Source organism: Netta rufina, assembly GCF_964035555.1.
Source record: "Netta rufina genome assembly, chromosome: 10".
In the NCBI taxonomy this organism is placed as follows: Eukaryota; Metazoa; Chordata; class Aves; order Anseriformes; family Anatidae; genus Netta; species Netta rufina.
The window spans coordinates 2,944,438-2,971,726 of NC_140133.1; the positions used below are offsets into that span (position 1 = coordinate 2,944,438).

The 27,289-nt window shown below is 36.1% G+C and overlaps 1 protein-coding gene across 1 annotated transcript in view; it reads right to left on the minus strand.

Annotated features, from left to right (window-relative positions):
- CACNA1D (calcium voltage-gated channel subunit alpha1 D) overlaps positions 1–27,289 on the minus strand; it is a gene marked incomplete at both ends in the record, with an annotated part of 188,769 nt that overhangs the window by 53,002 nt on the left and 108,478 nt on the right. The window contains 18 exons of the mRNA XM_084292806.1: positions 2,839–2,949; positions 4,249–4,407; positions 5,836–6,037; positions 6,814–6,960; positions 7,242–7,294; positions 7,450–7,557; positions 8,057–8,144; positions 9,266–9,372; positions 12,689–12,748; positions 15,978–16,107; positions 17,922–18,066; positions 19,275–19,344; positions 19,967–20,036; positions 20,753–20,867; positions 21,949–22,069; positions 23,886–24,093; positions 24,266–24,491; positions 25,085–25,245. Of these exons, the coding sequence (XP_084148932.1) occupies positions 2,839–2,949; positions 4,249–4,407; positions 5,836–6,037; positions 6,814–6,960; positions 7,242–7,294; positions 7,450–7,557; positions 8,057–8,144; positions 9,266–9,372; positions 12,689–12,748; positions 15,978–16,107; positions 17,922–18,066; positions 19,275–19,344; positions 19,967–20,036; positions 20,753–20,867; positions 21,949–22,069; positions 23,886–24,093; positions 24,266–24,491; positions 25,085–25,245 (2,281 nt within the window). The remainder of the gene's footprint in view (positions 1–2,838; positions 2,950–4,248; positions 4,408–5,835; positions 6,038–6,813; positions 6,961–7,241; positions 7,295–7,449; positions 7,558–8,056; positions 8,145–9,265; positions 9,373–12,688; positions 12,749–15,977; positions 16,108–17,921; positions 18,067–19,274; positions 19,345–19,966; positions 20,037–20,752; positions 20,868–21,948; positions 22,070–23,885; positions 24,094–24,265; positions 24,492–25,084; positions 25,246–27,289) is intronic.

Sequence of the window (27,289 nt, forward strand, 5' to 3'; positions counted from 1 at the left end):
ATGCTTAAGGATAAATCACAAATTCTGGGGAATATGTAGGCATAGAGAATTAACACAGAAATATATTTCTATTGATTTATCACATAAATATTTTAGTCCTTATAGTACTCTTTTGAAAACTTTAGGGCCTCATTCGGCGAAGTACTGTGTGTTCCCAGTCAACAAGTGTGCCAGGCACTCAGCATCACCTTTAGTATCTATCACTTATCCAAGTTTTATATACTTCAGAGTTGGAAGGTAGTCTGCAATACCTCAGTTTTATACAACACAGTATCATAGTAGGAGTACCAATAATTTGTAATTGCCCTAAGTTGGCAGGAACAGCAAAAGCAAAGATTACACTTTTTACAGGATTTTTGTCAGTGTTATTAAGGGGACACTGTCAAACAGATCAGATAAAAACTAACGCATTCTTATCTGTTCTTCTTTTTACACATAGAGTAATGGAGTTTTTATTTGATGCCTTAAGCAACTTTGAAATAATTTATAAAAAGCAAAAAATTAATAAATAACAATATCCATTCTGCTAGACAAGACGAGGTAACCCAATGGTGACACAAACAAAGTAAATGAATCAGTCTTTTCCCAAAAAACATTAAGCAAAATTTTAGGCTTGGCTTCAGACTGTTCCTATGATGACATTTTTAATATTAGTTAAAACAATTCATTTTTGTTTTAAATATGTTTAAAATTTAGATTGCAAAGAGACGTTCACATTCTGCTTAAGGCTGCTAGCTCATTTACAGTTATTAACAAACAAAGTAATCTATGTTGCCGCTAGATTATTTCATATAGTTGAAAAAAAGGTTTCAACCTTCAAGGAACAAGGAACAACCTTAAAGATATTTAACTCTTTTCCCTTTGTGCTAATTAATATCTGCCAGATGTGATTAATATCATGGCCTTTTAACCTTGTCCTGCTAATTAACAAATTTTAGGTCTTCTGTTTCTACAAGGTAATGAAAGTCAGGAAACAAGGACCTTTCACTGACAGTGGATTCCCTTCAAACTCTCAGTTTTCAGACTCAGGGAACCATTACAGTAAAAACATCAAATAAGACAGAAAGCATGTTGCAACAGTTAGAACCCAAATTGTACAAAGTCTTAGAGACCACTATTAAGACACTGCTTTCAATAATGAGTAGGAAGTCCATAATACACATGAAGAACTGTGATTTATACACTCATGATCAGACCACTAGGTTTTGTATTTTAGCTGCTATTGCTGACTATAGGCATAAGTGTATGGTGAACCACACAAGAATTCACAATCTTTTTTCAAAGAGCAGATGATAAAATGCAGCAAAGTCTTCTCAAAATTCATTGTGTAACAAGGATATAGAACAGGAAATACATATCAAGAAATACAATCAGCATACTCATGGCACTGCATAACTATCCCCTCTAGGGCTTCATATTGTGTTAGTTTTGATGTGAAATCCTTAGCATTTAAATAAGATAGGCGACAAAAAATATATTCAAATAAATTCATTAGAAATGTACAATGGACTGGACAGTGCAGAGCAAGACCATGGGAGAGTGGAAAAACTGTCACCCAGAACTCCACACTTCAGATCTCAATGCCTGACCTCAAGTGATATAGAATTCATCTACATCTTCAGGTGAATATAAGCTAGCCTTAAATCAAGTAGCTCAGGCTACACAGCAGAGCTCGTGGCTAAATGCTACTGAATAAATATCCTTGAAATGCCGGGAAGTAGTTATGCACCTACCCCACACTAAGCTCTGAGCTGCCATGGCTATGTTGCTGCATCAGAGCTAGTTTGTTTAAAACAAAAATTTTGCTTTAATTTTTTTTAAGATTGCCCACAAAGACTACAATCATCCAGTTCACTACTTAAAACAAAGGAAGTGCAGTTTACATTCAATTACAGATACAGTTATCCTGGGTACTTTAAGAGAAGGGCGATGGAAAATGAAAAATACCAGCCTTGATGGTGAGATCAGGAAACCTCAAATGGCATGACTGACTTCCTTCAAATTCCACGTATATTGAGTGACCCCACTTCACTTATTTACATAGATATAACACCAGAATTAGTATTGATTTCATTGTAATGAAAACAAAATTTAGTTTAGCCTGTCATTAACTTTTGCACTGTCATTAATGGTGTATTAGAACTGAACATACAAGACTGCATCGAAGTTTTTTGTTTGTTTGTTTTTTAAGTCAATATTAATTGTTATCAGTGTCTCTTGCAAATCTGCGTTTGAAGATGTGTCTGCATTCCTTATTTTGACAGTGTCCCTCTAAGGCAAGGAATCCAAACTGCTCAGTGTGGGGCCCTCTACAAAATCGTGTGTGCATATAACTGAAAACATTAAAATCTAAAAAGGCTATTGAATGTTCCAGTTATTTCTGTGTATGTTTGTAGTACCTGGCTATATTTTTAAAAGTAAGGAAAAAATTTTGCATTGCATTTCGAAAAGGTTATGTATCATAACATAACATACAGGTCTTTACTGGAGGTTAACTTGGTTTAAGGTTATGAATGTAGTACTATGAATAGGAGATGAGGAAGTGCTTATATCAGGAAATGATTTATCTGATTTAGAAAGGGACATTTTCATTACTTCAGAATATTCCAGATCTCATCAACCACCTTGTAATGTTTGCTCCGATATCTGCATTTCATTTCCTGGAGCTATTTATATACACACGATCAGATTAACATTTCAATTATGATTTCACTCATAGATAACTGTGGGAAACATGTAGGTTCCTTTTGTTCTTTGAATAATACATAACTAGTGTGAAACTTACATTACACTTAATTCTTGTAGTGATGACCTAATTAAATCATGTCTAAAACTTACCTTGGGTTTGAATGCAATCAGTTTCAAAACCATTTCAACAGTGAACACTCCTGTGAAAACCATATTCATAATGTCCATTGCATCGTTAAACAGCTTAGACTGTCCGTAGTGCTGTGAATGAAAAATATGACATATTTAAAAGTAAAGGTTTTAAAATAATAAATGAAAGTAAGGCAGAATATGAAAAGTTGGCAACGATGGAGCACAGGAAAATATTTTCTAACAGTATATTTTGATTCACACCTATATACACACAAGACTAGCTGAATATCTCTGTCCAAAAATGGCTATTTAAATCTATTCTGTTCAGGCACTGAGTGGAACAAATTTGGCATTCCTCTACATCTGGGGACCCTTAGGACAGTTTTGAGGAGGACCGTGTTCGTCCAAAAAAAGAGTATTAGACAAAAGCAATTTCCCAAATCTTTTAAAGATCCCCAGATATTTCCCCAGGTTTTAAATTATATAGCCTTATGTCATATCTGCTTAAAAAGCCTGCAGTATGTTAGTCACAGAAAAACATTGTATAGGAGTGATATATTTAAGAGCATAACAGTGCATGCAAATTTATTGCAAAAAGTAAGTAGAATTGGTATATAGATTGGAATTGAAAGATTCTTTTTCATATCAAAATCAAGAGTACTGGGGAAAAGAAAGAAACAACTTGGAAAAGTAGATAAGAGAAGCAGCTGGTGAAAAACAGTGGATGTAGCATGCAGGAAAAGCAGGAAAATGTAAACACACAGACAAAAACAGCATGTGCAAAAATACACCCAAATACATACAAACATAGAGCTAATATAAAAAAAACATATTTGCACATTTGCATCATTATACAATTCTAGAGTTGCTTCATATATGAAGTCTTTAAACTTCTGAAGAAGATACAGACATAGGTAGTGGAAATATGGGTTAGTACATATATGAAACAAAGACTTAACAAGTACAGAAGTTACAAAGGGATGAAGTAATCTTAAAGGCATTGCATAAAAGAATAAGATAAAATATCTTTTATTAGATGAAAGAATCTAAGGGGTTCAGAGATATGTTTGCTAACAGAGAAATGTTTGCTAACAAAATTTGGCTTTTACATTCCCTTCACATTTTCTTGCACACGGACAACCTTGGGAATAGACATTTATAAATTACATTAAATTACAATGATAAAATATAGATCAATGAGCTTCATTATGTTAGGAAGACCATCCGCATCAAGCTCTTTCAAACACTTATTTCAGAGAACTAATGCACAGATTAGCATGCATCACAGAAGAGTACTATAATGAGAAGTTTGTTTTAATTTCACTTTATAGAAAAACACAAGTTGCTGTAAATGAAAGGCAGCGTATCACCCACATCTTTCCTTGCAATTCATGCCACTGGCTTCAGAAGAGCTTTTGGTTTTCCTACCTGCATAGCCAGGCAAAGTGTGTTCAGCATGATGAGGACAAACATGATGTATTCAAATCCAGTAGAATTCACCACGTACCAGAACTTGTACTGGTAAGGATTTTTTGGAATATATCTACGAAGAGGACGTGCTTTCAAGGCATATTCCACACACTGACGCTGTAAAAACAAGCACATCAAAAAGTGTCAGACCATACCTAACAGTGAATCAAATTGGAATATAATTAATCGTAAGTACAAAGTGTTAAATATAAATCTTAGAAACATGCAGTGTATCTACTTTATACAGATTTCTTATTATTAAGTACCAACTTAATAATACCAATTAAGTACCAGTATTAAGTATTTTTATTATTATGTACCAACAAAGTAATCAAGTAGCTTACCGATCCTCATTCATTTACAACTATATCTGATCATATACACTACTCAGTTGCATACACAGAATCAGAGTGCTCATGGAAATTCTGAAGTGGTACCTTTGTACAAAGTAGTAGCAGACCACAGACAATAGGTATGTATATGCATATGTATAGTATATAGTACTATGTGCACTGTATTTTACACATATCGTCATACTGATACCCAGCCATCGTAATAGTAATGAATCATCAAGAATTCACTGTAAGGAATCTCAGTGAATAATAATAATGATGACTATTAATTAGTCTGTAAGTCGTGCTTCATCTTTACAGTTTTCAAACACCAGTGTAACTGCACCGCATAAAATCCTACAGTTAGCAAAACAGCTACTAAATTGCCCAGCAAAAGCATGTCACGTATGTAGGAACATCACAGATTTTCCAACCCCATTACTCCTTTCCAACCCCATTACTCCTTTCCAACCCCATTACTACCTGAAATCTTCATATAAACTGGACATTCCACTAGTCTTTTGAAGAATGCTTACAAAGGCTTACTAAGGGAGCAGAAAATGCAGTATGAATGCTCCCCTAGGTTTCATGCCTACCTATGTTTGAATAAATACTGCTGTGCTACAGTCAAACATGATCCCCTGAAAAATCATGACTGGTGACTGACAAGTTTCTCAGTCAAAAGATTAAACAATAAAAGGGGATGGGTTTTTTATTTGAATCTATCACCTGTGAATTTCTAAATAAATAGGAAAAAAAAAAAAGATTAGAATGTTTTGAACACATTCACTTTCTTTGAACATTTTCAGACTATTCATCATGTAACTTCTATATTCTTGTTCTTAATGTGTAATCAACCTCTGCCTATGGATAAACTGGCAAATGCTTTTATTCTTCCTAACATGACACTGAGAAGTGAGACACTAAGAAATTAATTTAAATTATCAAGCTTAAGGTAACAACCTTCACAACAAAAAGACTGAGATGCTGGGATTACAGGAAGAGGAACATACAGTAACCTGAATATTAATTGATAGTATTTACTAGTGCTGTGCTACTTTTTTTTTTTTTTTTTTTTTAACCTAAGATATGTGTTTGATGCCCTCTTCTGGCCCAAAGCAGAAAAGAAGCTCTTTGTGCAAAAACAGTAGTAACTGTAATAATAATAAACAAAAAATTCTTTTAAGAACTAGAAGAGTTTATTTATTTTAACCTGATTTTTGTCCAGCTCACAGTTCTTATATTCTTGTTCTCCTTGTTCTTGGAATGTAACAATGACAAAACCAACAAATATGTTCATCATAAAGAAAGCAATAATGATGATATAGATGATGAAAAAAATGGATATCTCCACTCTATAGTTGTATACAGGTCCTACATTCTCGCCATTCGAATCAATAGCTTTGTACAGCAGCCTGGGGGGGGAGGGGGAAGGAAGGGGAAGGGAGCAGGGAGAAAGAAAAAGAAAAGAAAAAAGTTATCATTAAAATGGCAAAAGAGAGTAAAATATGCAGACTCTGAGGACAGATTTCACAAGTGGCCTCGTGTTTATTATTATCTTTCTCTGAGTACTGCCAACACGTACAAACATATCAAACAGAAGCACACCACACAATGCTTTGTTTGGTGATTTTTGTTGTTGTTTTTGGTTGTTTCAAAATAATTAAAACAATGACCAGCTTGGTTTTTGCTTTTCCACATAATGTTGTCCTGGAAGACTACTCATTTAGGTAAATACCAAATGGTAGCTTGCTCTTCCAGGGTTTCTTTATGCATTGTACCACTTCCTAGTTTTATCGTAGATTTACTCAAACACCTAAAATTTTCATATTAGTTAGTATTATTTAAATTGCACGATGGATAAATATCAAAAAGGATTACTTTCAGTAGAATTAAAAGAATAGACTGTTATAGCAGAAGTAGCTGAAAGATTAGGAATCAAACAATATCAAACACAAGATTCCATTGGTATGAACAGGCACACACATAAAAAACTATTATATTCAGAGATTATACAGTACTTTTAAGTTAGCCTATATTGTGCTCCTAATTTTAAATTGATTTCATTTACTGTAGGAAGTCTGATTATTGCTTGACTGTTTTGTTACCCCTGAATGCCCAGTAAATGATAGAGAACTTTTCTGGAAAATCTGTCTCAATAGTAATGTGAAAACATGGAGAATTCACTCACGCTGGCCAGCCTTCAAAAGTGGACACTGTAAAAAGGGCCATCATAGCAGACAGAACATTGTCAAAGTTGAAATCACTATTTTGCCAGACCCTCTCTTTGACCATTGGATTATCAACATCTCCATCTTTATAAACAATGTATATCCCCCTGTAGGAAAGAGAAGGAAACAAACTGCCATTAGTGAAATATTAAATTAGACCTCAGATTATTCCATGCTCTGTTCAAAATAGTTCATTTTACTCCATCAGCAAGCTCATTTCATTCCCTTGATAACCTGTGTTGACTGCCTTTATTTTTTTAAATTTTCTGCTGGATTTCAAGATAGCAATTCAAATTTATTCAAACCTGAACTGCCTGTCACACATGCTTGCTACATTTTAAATTATTAAAAAACAAAAAAACGCTTTCTTTGCTCAAGGAATTCTCACCGGCATTCCTCAGGATTCTGTTTTGCCTCATCAGTGCATCTGTAGAATTTTCCCTATGTATAGAACAAGAAAAACAATGATAAAATGCAGAACAAAGAAAATGCATTTACACTAAGTCTGGTTCAGCCCACTTCCAGCAGCAAGCCACACAGAATTCAGCTCAGCTTTGCTCTTCTTGATTATTTGCAGATTTTGAAAGTTTGCTTACCTTGAAGAGCTGCACTCCAATGCAAGCAAACATGAACTGCAGCAGAGTTGTAACAATCATGATATTACCAATAGTTCTAATAGCCACAAAGACACATTGAACAACATGCTGGAAAGAAAGAAAAAAATTAAACACAGCTTGTTATTTAATAGCATCACAAAATACTACCATAAGAGTAAACACCTATTTTATCACATTTAGATTACTTTTTAAAACTACCATTTTTGCATTGTCAGTATTATACGTGTTACCACACATAAACTTGTTTTCTAAATTTGTAAGATTGTTGAGATAGACCTAGCAGCATGTATAGATTAAAAAGTACATAAGCACTGTGGAAGAACAATGGAAATATTGCTGTGACATGTTGGTTCACAACAAGCATTATGGCCAAATCTCTCCATGGCAGTGGTGTTCCTCCACATATAAACCGCTGTAATGGTGGGCACCATCTGGCCTAGTACATTTAAGAATCAGGAACTGATTTATGGTGTTGCCCTGTGACCTTCTCCAGGGAATTTTTCTTGTGCTAGACTTTTTAACCTGAGGCAGTATTGAAGAATAAGGTCAACAGAAACGTAACTTAGAAAAAGATAAAAATAAATACTTTAAGTCCTTTTGCTCTGTTTATTGCCCTTAGCGGCCTCAAGACTCTTAAGACTCTGAGGATCTTCACAACTGAGATAGCACTGGATCTGGGGGAAAAAAGAAAAAAAAATTCTGTTACTTTTAAGGAAACTGATTTTATTTCTAATAACAATGTTCTTGCAACTTCCTTATACATGAAAATTTTTTTAAAAATATATCAAAATTTAACATACAAGATTTTTTGAAGCACTTCTTTACTGATCTCTTACTGATACTAGAAAATAATATCAACCTCATAAATACCACAAGGATCATTTTGATTTCTGGAGCAACTTGGGAATTAACAGCTCAGAATCTTGTCTGACACTAATACAATTAAGTTTGGTCAAGAGAAACATACTCCCCAAAGCATTTTTTCCATGTTGACAAGTTCTTTCAAATACAGTGTTTAAGTCCTGTAAATCCACAAATACCTTAATTTCCAACCAATTGGATTTAAAAAGATCTCATTCAACTCACATTCTCTTTCAGTATCTACAACTGTATTTTGAGATAAAATAGTAGTAGATAGCCCTTTAAAGAACATGTTGTGAAACTGAAAGCTTGCATAATTGGTAGTACAAGCAGAATACAAATCGGGAAGCAGCTAATGGACACCCAGCCCTTGCTCTTTTCTAGGTCAGTAAAGGCTTCATAGATGATTCTGAATGAGGCACAACTGCTCACGCAGTGAATTAGTAAGCACCTTCAAACTATTATTATGTTCTGCCTCATCCAAAAGAAGGAAGCAAAACATATCTTCACTACCACTTTCAGTCCTGATAAAGGTACAACTTTTCTCCCCTTCAAATTCTGTCAGGTTATGCCAGGAGGGCAATGCCAAAAGAACAAGTTCATAGAACTAGACTGTACATATGGCATTAGCAATAGCACAGAGTAACCTTTTGAAACTAACAAACCTCCTGAAATTCCAGGAATTACTTGCTAAACAATAGTGTCGTGGTGCTCTTCCCTGTTCTCTTAGCAATAGCAGGAAGCAGGAATTTGTTTCCAACCTGTATTAGTAATGACTTACAACACTCTCCATGTAACTCTCCATTCTTCCCATTCCCACCCCTGAATACTGATTTTGCACACCTACATGCAATGGCAGAACAAAAGGAGCTGGAAGATTGATTTCAGCATAAAACCCCAAAGCAAAAATAAATTGTTCACATATAATACTTACTGAATACCAAATGATACCAGAGAAACACCCACAACCAGCAAATCCAGCAAATTAAAATAATTCCTGCAGAAGGACCCTTTATGAAGAAACGCTCCAAAAGCTGTCATCTAAAAACAGAATTGTTACATGTTTACTCTCCATTTCAATTTATTCAAAGTGACATTTAGGCTGTTTACAAGACACTCGCCTAGAGTGTGAATGCATACAATAGCATCTCATCTTTCTAAAAGGAACTGAGATAAAAAATCCCACTACGTGTGTTAACTAACTTTCATTTAAATCACAATATTCTGCTCAAGCAACACAAGCAAATACATTAATTGTTTCTGATGTCAACAAATGTTGTACTCATGTAAGGACTGATCTCACTGAACTGATTGGGCCTTTTACAGAAAAATAACTAAAAGAACCATAAAACTCCCACACTCACTAAACTATAAGGACCAGATTCTGACTCTTAATCATTCTTTTTTGTCTTGAGAATTGAAGGAGCTGAAAATGCATTGCAAAATCCTGAGAGTAAAATCTGGTGCAGAAGCAGTACAAGGCTGTCACAAGGCACCATCACATTGCTATTTTTCTCTTTCACGCTGGAGATGGGTTAAGATAATGAGTGGGTACCTTGGAAGACAGTGTACGTGCTGTTTGTGGTACTGCAGACTAGGATTCCTCAGGGCAGTGGAACAACCCGTAGACAGTCCTAGCTCACTTCACTTCCAATTGTATAGAGTGTGGTTATTAAACTAATTAAAATCAGTGGGAGTTAAACACTAATATAACTATATAAAGATGTATCAAGCCTACATCTCTGTACAAACATCCATTCACACTGTAGTATGTGATCATTTAACTGTATTTAACATAAATACTCCTATGAATGTTAAAATATATGGATGTAGAAATACAGCTGAAGTACTCATCATCCCATCTGTATATGGAAACTCATGCTTCCATCATAACAAATCCCAGCAGAAGCATTTGACTAAAACTGTTCTACAAAAAAGCCATTCTATCCTTTGCTCAGGTCAAGGCAAACCCTAAAACAAACGAGGTAGTGAGTATGGCCACACAGCCTTCAGAAGAGACAATGCTGGAGAGCACTCACTGAGCTGAGCATCCAGGACACCACCACTGTTGCTCTTTTCCTCCTGCCTGTAATTCCACACCAATGGGTATTGGTTTAAATGGTGTGGGATTAGCACAGCTGGGGCAAGGTTAAAAGCACAGGGCCGTAACCTGGCCTTCACTCTGACATTTTCACATTTGCCAAGTACTACAAACAGGATGGTAAACTGGATTTGAAAGCTATGAAGGGGTTACATAAGAGAATTCTTAAATGCTTTAAACTGATATTGCAGCTTCTCTGTTATTTATATCCTCACTCATAACCTCAACAGCATATAATGTGGAAATCCTCATGTCTGCAGAGAAGGCAATAAAACAGAGCACAGGGAGACTCTTCACATGTGAGTTATTCTATTTTAATACTTGCTTTTTTGGACATGTGCAAGTTTCTCCTCTGCAGCTGATAATAATGCCACTGGTTATCTTCTTGTCGGTTTCACATATTTTTTGACTGGAAATTAAGGAATGCTATTTTTCCTACAGATCTTGAATTTGCTCCCTGTAGAACACACACAGCTTCTGTATGACTTGGATACTGTCAAAAGCCCAGCGCAGAACCCAGCAGGGAAAACATGGAGGACTCAAGCCACAAGCAAGCAAAGCCAGAATCTGAGACATGTTAGTAAAGCAGGCATGTATATGTACAGTCCGCTATTTTTTTTATGGTACAACTTACTTTCTTTATAAATACATGTGAGTGCACTGCCAGGAAGAGCTTCCTGGAGAAAGTGGAGTCAGGAGCATCAACATTTTGGGGTCTGATTGGACTCCTTGTTTCTTTGTAGTATTTAAGAATGCCAGATTTCAGTAGCTCTGGTGCTTCCTACTTCCCTAGAATAACTCAAAGTCAGAATCTTTTGCAGTCAGTAGGAACATTTCTTAATTTATCCAGTTATGCTTGTTTATGCCAGAATTTATAATTCCTCTGTCTGTGGAGAAACACAACTGGAACTACAGAAGCTACACAAACTGCTGCTCAGAGCATGTGGGTGGTCTATTGACTCTCTTCTGCCACAGAACTGGAACCAACATATTTAGTATGGCTTCTCAAATTCAGAGTTTGGAATTGGTTTGTTCTAGTACTACAAAACATTTCAGTGCTTCATTCTTTTCTTTGTTTTATTTTTCTCTTGATGTGAAAAATCTGGATTTTTTTTTCTAGAATGTTAAAAATGTTACAAGATTTACCACTTTTTTAGCAAGTTCCTCACTGCTGAAAATGAAAAGGGGATAAACAGAAGTCTGTGAGAATATCTGCAAGCATAAATATAGCCTACTACTTACAGTACAGCTTATCTTGTAAACAGCCCAAATATTGCATCAATTAGTATTAATCAAATCTCATTGTGAAGAGTATGCACAGCAACATGAGCAAAAGCTGGGAGAAGAGATTTTGTTAAGCTTAATCCTCAACTGGAAATGTAAAGTTTATGTACAGATTCTTAGTGCACCAGAAATTGTATTGTATAGATTGGGGTTACTCAAGCAAAAGCTTACGTTGAATATGCACTGAATTAAATTTTTAAGAATCATACAAAATAACAAATTTTATATATATATATATATACTTTTATTGCTTTGTTCAGCATTTTCCCCACGTGAAACTAACATGCTCAGTTATACAGCTTCTTTGCCAAAATAAGATTTACGCGTGTAAAGTCTGAGTAACCCCAATGGATATTCTCAATAATCTGTACACAAACTGTACATTAAAATGCCAATTTTGAACTCATGCATGGGTAATACATTTAAGCAAGCATATTTATGCCTTTCTGTGTATTTAAATGTATGCCCAAGATAAGATAAATGCAAAGTATCTTAGTATACAGATAGATAAATGTAAGATATCTTGCAAGTCCTGTTGCAAGAAAATAGTTATCTATTTTAGCTCTGTGAATATAGTTCAGCAAGAGAAACGAGAAATTACATGCTCCCTCCTTACAAGACTGATCAACTCTTTTTAGAAATGCCAGAGCAGGGAGAAGGAAAAGCTCATGCGCAGTGTTTTGTGTTTTTTTTTTTTTCCCTTTTCTGACAACTGTAAGTTTTAAAAGGGTAAAAAAAATGAATTACTAAATTGATGTAATGATAAAAAGTCAGCTTCTACATGCATCCAATGGCAAAAAATAACCAATCAAAACTATAAGAAACTGTCAAATAAAAAAAAATCCTCTTGTTTAAAAAAAGTTTAGCTTTGATAGCTTAGAGAAAAGGCGAAGAACACTTCAAGTGCCTTTTCTTGGCAGGTGACACACAAGGAAAATCCTTTTAAACAAACTTCCTTTAATAACCTGTTACCTTCAAAATGATCTCAAATGTAAACATACTAGTGAAGACATAATCTGCATACCCTAGGATCTGGAAGGTAAACAAAAAGTTACAAACATTATTGCTAAAGCTGCTTTTGAGCTAACAAGGATCAATTAACAAAGCATTACCTTTAACAGGATTTCAACAGTAAAGATGGCTGTGAAAGCATAGTCAAAGTAACCAAGTATCTGCAAGGTATAATATGTGCCACAGTAAGAAATCCATCTATTAATAATTTTTTACAATTTAGACCACACGCACAACAATACCTGAAGAAATATTAATAGGTAAACCGGGAATTAAGTCAATGTAGTTTAAAATACCAGCTACTGTGCAACCATTTTTGTTTACATAAAAAATTATCAGATGTCACCATAGTTAGATATGAGATTTTACCACAAAGACCCAGTAAGTGAGACTTTCTTTCAATTCAGACTTTCCTCTATCAGCTTTCACAGGTACTTTCTTAAGCCTTGCACAGAGATACATGATCTTACAAACAAGAGAGATGTTTACTATTAAGTTAGCGCTTTTTTGTTGTCATTACTGTATAGTCTGAGCTATAGTGTCACAAAGCAAATTAACAAATAACTGAAATAATTAAAATCAGCACTGCATCTATTTTTTCTGAAACTTGGAAAATATAGCAGTGATTTATTTTTTTTTTCCCCTGGAAATTTAGAAGAACCCACACCTGTGACATGCACAGTGACATGCAAACTTTTAAAAATATTTTGTATTTCATACTGAATTCTCTATTGTCAACAGGAACATTACCATATATTTCAATAGAACCAGGATTTCATCCTTTCAAGGTGGCAGTACTGCTAGCACCTAATTTAGTTATTGCCATACACTGCAGTACTGCACTAATTTAGTTTCAAGGATCCAGCAATTAACTCAGCAGTCAGTTGTGCACAGAAACATTGCCTGTGGTGCAATAGATAGTAAAATGGGAAGAAGGAATAAAATAAAGAGACAACACGCAAAGGAAATATTTCTATTAGATCAGATAAAAGGATGTTTTCTTTCCTATATTCAGATGAGGAATATATCCTTCTGTACCTTTCCAGGGCTGAAAGAGTCATATATAAAAGCCATTCAACAAAAATTAGCAGTAAGGAATTAATTCTAGAGTTAAAAGACATGTTTTAAAGACATTCCATTTTGTTAAACTTTTTTTTTTTCACTCCTGTACTATGGCATGAATTTCAGCAGAGACACAGAAGCTGAGACTCATCATGATGGTTAGCTACCATGTTCAGCAGTGGCAAGTCTTGATCCCTCAATGACATAGCCCATGTGCTGTCCATTGTCTTGGAATATTACCACGACCTTCAGTGATGAACAAACACAGGATATTCATCACAAAAAGCAAGGACTGTCTAGAAGCATTGATATTTGCAGAAGGGATAGCATGAACACTCACCAGAAGGCCATAATATTGAACTTGAGCGCCAGCTGGAATAAGCAGAGGCCATCCTTGTAAAAATTAACCACCAAATTTTGCATCATATCTTTCAGTGTTTTTGAGTCTTCCAGCTACCAACTCACAAAGTCAATGCTAAGCTCTCTATTCTGTCATTAAACAGGAAGTTCTTTCCCTTGCCAAGTTGGCCATTTGAAGGAAACATGATCATTGAAAATAATAACAAGGAAAACATGCAAGTCTGGTGCATTTGTGAATTTTTACAAGAGGGCAATGTCTTCTCAAAATCACTCAAACATTTTACCTGTTAGGTAAAGGAAAAGGAATAATCTCTTCAATTACCACCACTCTGGAATTGCATCTTCCTAGCATTCCTCTGGTTACAAAAAGAAATACAGCCCTTCAAACCATTTCTACAGTAACTATTTCAGTATTGCTCACCAGGTCTGTTTTGTTCATCCACTATCATGATATATTTGTAAGATTGCACTTGTTCAGATTTACAGATATGGAAACAACATGGCTCCACTGAACAGTACACAGCGTGCCTTTGTGCTTTGATCTAGTTCTACCTTTGGAGAAAGTATTAGTTTTGTGCTTTTTTGTTGGTGGTGGTGGTTGTTTTTTTTGTTTTGTTTTGTTTTGGTTTTGTTTTGTTTTTTAATAATGTTACTGAAAAAATATTCAGAGAATGTCAACAGTCCAAAGAAGACTTCAGAGGCTGCATGTAACACAGCAAGAACTACAGGGACACAAGAGCAGAGCAGAGGATGTAAGTGAGGACCAATACCTCCATTTCACCTACATATATGTCTGTTCTCATTACATGAACTCAAGTCCTATTAGTGGTTCAAGTGCATTTCTCAGCTTAGGTTTACCTCAAAGCAGATGATTTGAGCAGAATGTATCTTCATTATATAAGATGGCCATTTTGGCCTGAGAAGTTATGGCACCAGTTGAGGCCAAAAGGATTTTGACATGTTTAACAAATCAAAAGTTTTTGCATTGAGTGTATGTGTTGAAATCTCAGCTTCATCTGGAAGGAATCTAGTTTGTGAACCCTGTGAGTATTCTAAAATGCAAAGCCAAAGTGGAGCAGCACTGAGATGTGTGTCAAAACTGAACACAAAATCTGAAGTAGAATGGTAATTCTTCAGATACAGAAGATTAACACCCAGCCTACTGTCAACTTGTGGCCATTCATACACCTTGGAAAAAAAAAAAGTTTGGAATTTTGATAATGCATGTATTTATTTTTTGATTGATTTTGGAAGGGCTTTCCATTGATGTCCTGTTATGTGTTTTGTTTGTTTGTTTGTTGTTTAATATTATGAGTTCAATTCTCAAGCTTTTCTCTAGAAGGAGAGGATAAACAAAAGCTGCATTTCCTATGTAACTGCCCCAGTAGTTCTTTACTGGAGCCTTTACTGACCTAGTAGACCCATCTTGGAAGATGTGGAAGAATTTTCTCTAACTCCATGGCTATCTCTGCAAACCAATAATGAGACAGGAGAGGACTGGAAGTTATGTCCAAGTCCCCACAGACTATTGCTAGTTTCACCATCTCAGCTATTTCATACCTAATCAAAAGCATGCACAACTCACAATAACTTAATAGGCTTGCCTCACCACTAATACAAAATGGTTCTAATACCTATGATGTTACAACAGTAAAGTTACTTGTCTTTAAAAAAATTATGTCTTTTACAGAAAACAATGCTTGTGTATGACTTGAAAAAGTAAAAGCAAAGTTTCTTAACTTGAAAATCAAAACTCAAGCAATAGTCCCAAAGGATTGTTATTCTGTGAGGAAATATTAATCTTCAGACATAAAAATGATGGGCTTACATTATTTCTAAAAGAGTGGCTGCGAATTGGATCTTCTGCTGCTAGGGAAACACTGCTCAGCATGATGAAGACAAGGATGAGATTGGTAAAGATGTGATGATTGATGAGCCTGTGGCATCCCACTCGAATTCTGCAGAAGAAATATAAAAATATACTTCATGTGCAAATAGAATTCAGCAGATCGCTAATACAGATTTTCTATTACTTTGCCAATGCCAATGGAACTGGGGAACCATCATCAGCTAAAAAGCAGATCCTGAAGCTATTGTTATGCCTTATAAAAATTAAAAAAATTCAAAATCCAGTCCACCTGTTGTGAAGGCGCACTTAACAAAGCGATCTAAGAGTAATAACTTCCCAGCAGAATGGGTTTTAAATGTCATTAGATGTTCCAGTGTTTGTACTACTGTGCACGTACATAGAGGACAATGTCAAATGGGCCAAATGCCACATGTTAAGTCATTTCAGATCCCAAGTTTGATTTGACATTTAATAAAGCTGTCAAAAATACTAATTTGGTGAAATGTTGTTTAGGATGGAAATCTCATTGTGTTACTTAAAGACTCCACTTAAAGTAGAATCTCCTGGGAAGACTCTTTTTTGCTGAATTATAGGACAAGTGGGTGTTGAATATTACAGAGCTACTACGATTCGGCCAAATATGATGAAGTGGAACTACACATATGCTTACAATTGCTGAGACCAAGGTTACTGAACACTTCACTGGAGTTGGTCTAGGATTAAATTTGCAAAAAGGCAGGATTGGGTTCTTAACTGTTGAACACCAAAGTTGTCTGAAATATTCTTCTGAAGAATAAGGAGGTTCTTAGTAAAAATTTATTCTACTGTTAAGTAGATTATCAGCGTACAGTGTATGTCAGTTAAGCAAAATTTTGGCCTGAGAAACTATAGAGCTACTTGAAGTCAAAAAGAATTTGATATGTTCAGATCTAGTGATTTTTGCATTCAGCGTGTTTTCTTAAAATTAACAGTTTAAATAGATGTCTTTCCAGTTTGTCTGAAAATTCTGAGGAATGTTAGATAGCCCATGTAATCAATAAGATACAAGACCAAAATATTGTATCCTGATCCTCATGCTGTCTTTTAGTCTTACCTGTGATAACCTCTACTACTGAGAAGATAGTATTTTCCCATACCAAATAACTTTTAAAATCCTTTCTAAAATTGCTGATAAAATTGCTATACATGAATGTATCAGCTATCTTCAGTCCTGTAGGAAATGAATTTTGTTCACTTGTTCACTTCTGTCCAACAATCAGTAACAACTTTTACTGACTATTGAAGCTTGCTTTTTTCATCACTATAGAACCTGAAATGCTCTGGAGTTAGACTCTGGTGAAAGGTTCCTGTTCCTTCCCAAATCCAACTACTATTTCTCTTGACTTTTTTTTTTTGTTGTTGTTGTTAAATAATTGTCTTTCTCTTCAGTGTTTGCTTGAATGTGGAAAAATACTGTCCCCCTAAGAGGAATATGTACATCTTTTCTCCTTTTCACTTTCTCTCTTTCTTACTCTCTCTTCTCTCTTCTCACTCTTACAGCTACAAAAAGGTACTATTCTACCTAGGGTTTCTAGGAATCCTATCTCATGTAAAAAATGCTCATATCATGTCACACATTTTGTATCCAGTGCCTAACACAATAAATAGCTAATACACATTACAGAATACTTTTCGCCCTGATGGAGGCTTGATAGTCTATATGTAAAAGATGCTGTCATCTTTGACAGTGGGAAGCAAATTAATGTATATAACAAATCAGTTTTATTTACCAAGTCATTTAGAAAATTGTAGGAGATACAACAATTTCTATCTTGCTGCAAACAGATACTGAAATTCTATCCTTAACCTCACACCTCACTGCAAGGAAGCCTGCTCCTTCACCACCTGTGAGGCTAAAATAGTATTTTTCAAAATGGTATTTACGGATTGGTGCTGCTGAAAATGAAGAAGGCACTCCCTTCAGGGATTGGTGTTATCTTCTCCTTCATATTTAGTTCTGATATTCTACGGGGACGGGGGCCTGCTGGTACCTCTGGTTCTTCCTCCTCATCTTCTTCATCTTCACCTACTTTAAATTAAACATTTCTTTTACTATGAAAGAAAAAAGACTAATTTTTTTTTCATAACAATATATAATTTTATTAAAATATATATGGCTCACTGGAAAATTATATATGCATACCACAGTTCTAAAAATCCATGAACCAATATGAATGAATCTATGAAAGTTCCTGAGAGATTCACCCCAGAGTACTGAAGGAGTTGGCAGAGATCCCTGCTGACTGGAAGCTAGACAACGCTATACCCGTCTACAAGAAGTGTTGTGAATGTGGCTACATCTGGTTGGCAGCTGGTCACTAGTGGTGTTCCCCAGGACACAGGCCTAGGGCTGGTTCTGTTCAAAGCATGTATCAGTGATCTGGATGCAGGAGTGGAATGACTCTTAGTGAGTTCACTGACAACAGTAAACTGGGAGGTGCTGTTGATTCTCTGGAGGGATAATAGGCATTTCAGAGGGATCTAGATAGACTGGAACATTGGACAATCAGCAATGGGATCAAATTCAGTATGGGTAAGTGCCTGGCACTGACACAACACTGGGACAGAGCAATACCAGACACAGGTAAAGATTGGGATACAAGTGGCTCAACAGAAAGAGATCTGGGAGTGCTGGGTGACAGCAGGCTGAGCGTGAACGAGTCAGCAGTGTGCCCTGGCAGCCAGGAGGGCAAACTGCATTTGGAAACACAGCATAGCCAGTCAGTCAAAACAGGTAATTCTCTCACTATAAATATATTGTTGGTGTGGCTTTACCTTTAATATGGTGTGCAGTTCTGGGCTGCACAATGTAAAAAGGATATTAAGATACTCAAAAGGTAGGGTAGAATCAGATTTCTGTATTAGGTGTCCAGACAATCAGTCAGAACTTTTTATTAGATAGACATGTCCGCTGGACTAGAAGAAGCTAAAATAAAAGTAACTGAACATCTTCAGCCCTGGAATCTCTTTTTTTTTGCCAAACATTTTAGAATTTGCTCTCACATCCAGATAAGAATAAGCCTGGCAGTTTTCAGGCTCACTGTATTAACTCTCATGTATGTACAGTCTAGGGAACTGAAGAAAAAGGTCATACTTAACTTACAGATCCATTTATCCAGTAGTAACAAAGCACAACTTCACCAACTTCAAATGAATTGATGCAGTGTTCAGTGAGAGCTAGTTTAGGATATTTTAGCAAACTTAAATGCTCTTCTCTTTTGGCTGGTATTCACATACCTGGTACATCACAGGGTGGATAGGGATCTTTATCCTCATCCTCTCCTTCTCCATATTCAGCAATTGTCACCTATGGCAAAGAAAGAGATGTACAAGGAGAAAAATAATTTTTTGTATAGCTTTATTTGTGTATAAAACTTATTAGAAAGCAAAACAACTGAGCCTCTGAAGTCAAGAAAGTCACCCCCATGTTTACTTTGAGTTTTTTTGAAACAGTGTAATACAGAGAACAGTGGAAGAAAACTGACATTTTAACACATATTTTTATAAGATGATTTTTGTATAATATCCACATACTTCTAGCTGTGTATATTACAATCAGTATATAACCAACAGATTTGGTTAAAAAAATATACTAAAAACATTTGAAATTTCAAATAGGAATTTATCATTCACTAATCTCTTTCATTGGATTTATCTGGCAAAACAGATACAGGGATCCTAAAGTAATTGTCAATTAATTATTGCATGCTCTAAGCGCTCCCCTTCTCAGGATATCAAAATCAAAAGGATTTTCTGGGCTAAGAGATTCTGCAAGGATGCAAAGGATCAGAACAGTTTCCTTTGCCTAGAAAAAAAATGTATGGATGATGAATTCATAAAACAAACCACAAAGCACAGCAGGCTTGAAAAGTACTCCTTAGAATTAGTGAAACTGCTTCTCCAAAAGACACATTTTAAAAAATAAACACCTTACTATCCTTGGGCTTCTTTTGGTCACTTTCTGCCTTCTCACTTTTTTTATTTTCCAGACTCTCCTTTCTACAAAATACAAAAAAATATAAAAATAGTTTTAAAAATGCAATGCAAATAATGTAAAGACGGAACACTTAAAGTGAACTATACCCATTCTTTGAAGTTAAGAGTATGCCTAAACATATTGTAAAGTACTTAAAATTATATTTAAAGCAGTAGATGTCAGAGCAATAAAATCTATTGCATTTTAATGTACTACATCCATTTAAAACATTGTCATTTTGAATATATTGCAGAAGCTAATTCCCCACAAATTCAATGCATGATCATTACTCCTTTCTAGGTGGATAAATTGTGCCCTTAGACTCAAATAACAACTTGCACTGACTTCAATATGCATGCACTGATCTCACAGAACGTTGTTGTCTTCTCTATATAAGGGTTACAGAACTGATTCCACAGGGAGTTGTTCACTGGCAAGAACAACTACATTCGTGTTCTAATTGTGCAATAAATCCTACCATTGTAATGTTTAAATATCAGTTGGCTTATCATTATGTCCTTAGACGACCCTATTTTCCCAGTCACTAGCCAAATTTTATCTAAAGTTATTTTAAACTGTGTTACTTTAATGTCAAGGTAAATTCTTTCCTTTTTTCCTGGGTCCAGTAAATTTTAAAGATGGTGAAGGCATTTATGTAAAGAAAATCCTTATGAAAGAACGAATTCCTTACTTTCTTCTTCCCCTCTCCTGATCATTCAACATGCCTGAACTGTTATACCTTGCATTCTTTTTCCTTTCCTTTTCTTCTGCTTCTTCTTTCTGAGCTGTATTTAGACTTTCAGCATCTGCCAAGTTATCCACAGCAATGGCCAAGAAGACATTTAGCAAGATATCTGTTTCAAATCATTTTAAGGACATTATGCCTTTCTACACGTTTAGTTTATTATCAGCAGAAACACTGACAATGTGAGCGAGATAAAACCCATGTTCCCAACCTTAAGTGTAGAGATGTGTGATGCTGGAGTGTTGTGCAAATAACACTCATTTCATGGACCAGAATAATACCAAGTGTAAAATCAGCAGAGATCAGTTAGGGTCACTGATTTTAAAATAGCAGAATATTTGGTGTATTTAATCAACAAACAAAATAACTTTATGTTTGCCTGATCAAGTTTTAAATACGAAACATTGCTTTGTAAAAGTCAAGACTGCTCAGGCATTTTGAAAAAAAATATTTTTATAATGTCCTGTCTTCTGTGTCTATAACAATCTCTATCAAATTCCGTACTTCAGTCCATATCAGTTAAGTACAAACCCTGATTCAAGTACCGTATCGTACAGAAAATAGAATGTTTTTGCCTTTTTATTACCTCCTGACCTTTTAAGAACTTATGAGAACGACGCCAGCTTCTTTTGCTGTATGGGACCAAGGGAGTATTTCCAGTGTATTCAATGCAGGGAAGGGGAATGCTGCTGAAGGCTTAATCCTAACTGACTTAACATTTCTCCTTGTAGATTTGTCTCATCTGGTCCCTGCACTAGACAGTGGATCGCTGTCAGTGTGCGTAAGATTTATCAGGGCTATAACAAGCATAAAAAGGATGAACGGGAAATTACTGTCATGGAGATCAGACTACATCTGTGCATTTTGAGGAGCGATGTCAAATAGAGACAAGCAGGTAGAATAAGTTTTTTTTTATTCCCACTGAAGGAAGAATGAAAAAAAAATCTAGTGGTTTGTAGTGGCTTGAGATGCACATGGTGATCACTGGAATCTCATCCTTTAGGGAATGCAAAAAAAGGGAATTGCTGTACAAAGAAGAGTCAATTCAAAGGACTTAGCACATACAGAATGGGCACTCATATCCACAGCGATTTACTCCCTCCTAGAGAAATTTTGCATATGCCCCCAGTATGGTTACACCCTACCACACAGTCCCATTTGGAGAAGTTTCCAGGGAGCACAAAGGATACAGTTACCACAGATGAAGAGGATAATGAAATATATGCAGACTATCATGCCTGAGGATGATGGGCCACCGTATGCCATTATGCCATCGTACATAACAGCATTCCAGTCTTCACCTGTTAGGATCTAAGAAGCAGAGACACTGTTAGTACCTCAATATCAAAAAGAGCAATAGAGGATTATGTTTCCTCTTCTCAAAATACACTATAAAACTAACTTTCTGTATACACAAAGCAATACCATATTTTTTTTCATTAACAAGCATTGTTTTAGAATTGCTATTTAAATAAACACCTCCTGAAAGCCTGGGTTTAAATCTACTAGCTTTTATTTTATGGCAAGCAATTACATCACTGAACTTCAGAAGCAAAAATAACAAAAATAGAAAACTAGAATTTTATTGATTTGGGCATGCAAAACTAAGCACCCTAATTTTCAGTAATGCCACAAATCTAGTGATGTCCCCCTGTTCAACACTCTTGAAAATCAAGATTCTCAACTCAGTATTTGTTGCAGAATCTCTTTACAAAATCAGTGTTCACAAACCTTTCCTAGTGTGTCATTTTTTGGTCCTGTAAAAGAGTTTTCCCAATTTTGGTTTTAACTGGGACCAGTCACCTTATCATAAATTACATAATACACATACAGTACCGGTATAGTTTTTGAACTGGTATCTATTTTAAACTTAATGGAGCTCACTGCTGTGGGAGAATTACATGATTTTCTTATTTACTATGGTTTCACATAATACCAACAAAGTCTAAAATAACTTTAAAGACATTTGTTGATAGTTTACAATGTGATAACTACACTTTGGTACTGCTACAAAAATTCTGATTATTATGAGAAAGGGGGTGCTTTATATGTATTTTTGCGTTACTTAAATAGTATCAGTTCTATCCTGGGAAAATATTCCAAGTAATCTAGTGACCATTCAAGTGATAAGTGTGCCAATTTCTGAAATCCATTTTTGAGAGCTAAATTTATCATCTGATTTTCATAGCTGTTGAGCACCCAACAAGTTGGTTGCTCCAGAGCATATTCTCAAACTGAATGAAGCCTCATTCCTTTGAAAATAAGGCATCTGAATAAAGCCCAACGTACTATGCATTTGAAAGTATGGTCTTATTTTTTTTAAAGTGGCAATGTCAGGTCAAATGTGGATACTTTTTTCTTAAGGAAATTTCTCATTAAGATTTTATTAAGTTAAAATTACTTGAAAAGGTTTTGGCTTGCTCTGGTCAGCCACCAGATGAAACATCTACTGAGGAAGCTGACACAGAGTTGAGTCTTACAGGGTCACCTTTAAACATTCATCTGCAATGTCTGAAACCAAACACTGTGGTAAGCTGAACATGAAAATGACTACACAGATGAAACTGCTATGCCTAATTACAGTGTCCAAGGAGGGAAGCATCAGAAAATAGTGAAAAATATACTGTAAGTATGGCCCTGTCTTTTCAAAAGCAATAGGCAAGTTGCTTTAAAATTGTAATAAACCTAACAGTGTCCCTTTAAAGAAATTCATACTTATTTATATATTATAGTAACTGATAGGACCCATATGCAAATATGCATGCTTACAATGCTTCTCAATTTTTCCTACTTGGGAATAGCTGAACTTTTATATAACTAATAAAGTTAAAGAAAACAAAATGATTAAAATTTTCTTCTCTTCTAAGTGTATATTTGATGGACAAATAAGATTTAATTTTGTGAAGTAATATGACAGCTATGTTGCATAGATAGATCAAATAAGACATGAAACGAATGGTACAAATGGTGCAGAATTACCAAAATACTGAATTTAATGAGCAGAATGCTACTTAAAGTAAACTGAATAAATAGTATTTGTGATTTTGTTTTCAGGCAACATGATCACTTAAACAGTTTTGTTGATCATCAAAGGTAAAATGTTTCATAGGGGATGAAAGACAGTTACCTGGAATACAGTTAAAAGAGCTTGTGGAAAATTATCGAAGGTGCTCCGTTTTGTTTGAGTTTCATCAAAATTAAATTTGCCTCCAAACAGCTGCATTCCAAGCAACGAGAAGATTATGATGAAGAGGAAAAGCAGAAGCAACAGTGAAGCAATGGACTTCATTGAGTTTAACAAGGATGCTACCAAGTTGCTCAGGGATGCCCAGTGCCTATAAATTAAAATGTGTGTGTTAACACAAACGAGGAGAAGAAAAAAAAAAAAAAAACAAAAAAACAACAACCAAAAAAACAGTAAAAGAGCAGTGCATGATGAAGTATTACAAAAGAATTGCTGATCACTCTTCAGCTATCCCTAAAATTAGCAGTATTAGTTAATCTTACCTTGTTACTTTAAAAATACGCAGGAGACGAACACAGCGAAACACTGAAATTCCAAGGGGTGACATAATTTCCAACTCCACCAAAATGGTTTCAACAATGCCACCACAGACAACGAAGCAATCAAAGCGGTTAAAAAGAGAAACAAAATAAGCCTGTAGACCCAAGCTGTACATCTTTACTAACATTTCACAGGTGAACAAAGCCAGAAGAACTTTATTTGCGATATCTGGAACACAATATTAAAAAAAAAAAAAAAAAAAGACATTTCTGAATTGTCTCATATTTTCCATATTATTTTAATATATTTATACTTATATATGAGTTTACAGTCTTATGCTTAAGAAGTATGAAAGGGCTGGGTTTTGGGTGTGTTTTTTTTTGTTGTTGTTGTTTGCTTTTTACTTTGGACTTAAAAGGGCAAAAGTTACAGAAGGATGCAGAGCTTCTTGCTACTTAAGACCTATTCATATTTCCAATCCACTGTGGAGTTCAAGACCACTCAGTTCATAGCTCGAGTCCACACTAACTTAAGGAGTGCAGCCCACAGCATGTTCTACTGTGCCAGTTACTATTTCCTTCCTCATCCTTCAAGCACAGTTTAACAACAAAAGTACTGAAACTTTGAATTTATCATTGACAGATTTTTTACTGGTCCGCCATTAAACTGTGTTACAGATGTAGAAATCTAATACACTCAGTCATTTCTTGTATCACCCTTCAGGACAGCAACAAACAACAAAATGGCAAAGTACAAAAGTAGCCACTGATAAAATGCAAGTATACATAATCAAAAACAGGACAAATAATTTTTGACTGTACCTTGGATCTGGGTCAGCCAGTCAGGTTGATTATAATGTTCTGATGAGATAGTTAATGTGTTCAGAAAGACCAAGACAATAACAAGCCAATAAAACGTGACAGATTTTACTGCAGCTCTACATTTTCTTCGATTAAATCGATTCCAGCGACGCCAGCGTCGACTGAAAGTTCAAATAAAAGCAAATGTATATTATACAGAAAATGCATAAGAACTTAGGGAGGGTTTCATCTGCATAGAAAAATAGTGCAAGTTACTATCGGTCATAGAAAGAAGACCCTAGCAATTACAGGCCTGTCAGTCTGACGTCAGTGCCTGGTAAAATCATGGAGAAGATGGTTTTCGAACTTATTGAGGCGCACCTGGGGGACAAAGCAGTCATTGGTCCCAGCCAGCATGGGTTTGTGAAGGGTAGGTCCTGCCTAACTAACCTGATTTCCTTTTACGATAAGATCACCCGTATGGTGGACCAAGGGAAAACAGCTGATGTGATTTTTTTGGACTTCAGCAAGGATTTTGACACAGTTTCCCATAGGATCCTACTGGACAAAATGTCCACCATACAGCTAAATAAAAACATCATACGATGGGTGAGCAATTGGCTAACGGGCAGGGCCCAAAGGGTTATGGTAAATGGGGCTGCGTCAGGCTGGCGGGCGGTCACCAGTGGGGTCCCTCAAGGCTCCATTTTAGGGCCGGTACTTTTCAATATTTTTATAAACGATCTGGATGTAGGAATAGAAGGTATTTTGAGCAAGTTTGCTGATGACACCAAACTTGGAGGAGTTGTGGACTCGAATGAGGGTGGAAAGGCCTTGCAGAGGGATCTGGATAGGTTGGAGAGCTGGGCGATCACCAACCACATGAAGTTCAATAAGAGTAAGTGCCGGGTCCTGCACCTGGGACGGGGAAACCCTGGCTGCACGTACAGACTGGGCGATGAGACGCTGGAGAGCAGCCTAGAAGAGAGGGATCTGGGGGTCGTAGTAGACAGCAAGTTGAATATGAGCCAGCAGTGTGCCCTGGCAGCCAGGAGGGCCAACCGTGTCCTGGGGTGCATCAAGCACGGCATCGCTAGTAGGTCAAGGGAGGTGATTGTCCCGCTCTACTCTGCGCTGGTGCGGCCTCACCTCGAGTACTGTGTGCAGTTCTGGGCACCACAGTATAAAAAGGACATGAAACTGTTGGAGAGTGTCCAGAGGAGGGCCACGAAGATGGTGAAAGGCCTGGAGGGGAAGGCATACGAAGAACGGCTGAGGTCACTGGGCCTGTTCAGCCTGGAGAAGAGGAGGCTGAGGGGAGACCTCATAACAGTCTACAACTTCCTCGTAAGGGGGTGTCGAGAGGCAGGAGACCTTTTCTCCATTAACACCAGTGACAGGACCCGCGGGAACGGGGTTAAGCGGAGGCAGGGGAAATTTAGGCGTGACATCAGGAGGGGGTTCTTCACAGAGAGGGTGGTTGCACACTGGAACAGGCTCCCCAGGGATGTAGTCACTGCACCGAGCCTGTCTGAATTTAAGAAGAGATTGGACTGTGCACTTAGTCACATGGTCTGAACTTTTGGGTAGACCTGTGCGGTGTCAAGAGTTGGACTTGATGATCCTTAAGGGTCCCTTCCAACTCAGGATATTCTATGATTCTATGATTCTATGATTTCCTCATGAACAGTTACGCTCAAAGGTCCACATGGACCTAACTGATGAAATCTCTGAAAAGATAGGTCTATATTCACTATCATCCTAAATGCCCAGATCTCCATCGGCCAATCTTCAGCAGAAGACTGAGTGAACCATGTTTATGTGCTCACCAGCTGGTTGACTGAAGGGCATGACAAAATAAAACCCAATCACAGAGTGACATGAAAGTTTTCTCAGTGTAGAAAAGAACCAGTAAAATGTTGCCGGTGAGCTCTTCTTCAGAAAAGAAAGACTATTCAGAAGGAATGCAAATCCACTCAAAATTAGTAAGTGTTAGTAAGGCTAGTAGAAAAAAAATGGGTACACTATTCTTCACTGCTGCAATACACTGCTGCTACCAATGATTTACTTGTTATAAATTCAAAACTGAAATCACTTTTATTAGGGTTAAAAAAATGTAATGATTCTAGATGTTGCAAAACTGCTGATTCCACATGTTGACAAATCTTGATTGTCCCTTTTTTCACTAAAAATTTTCTGTGAAGAGATTTATTTTGTGGATTATCT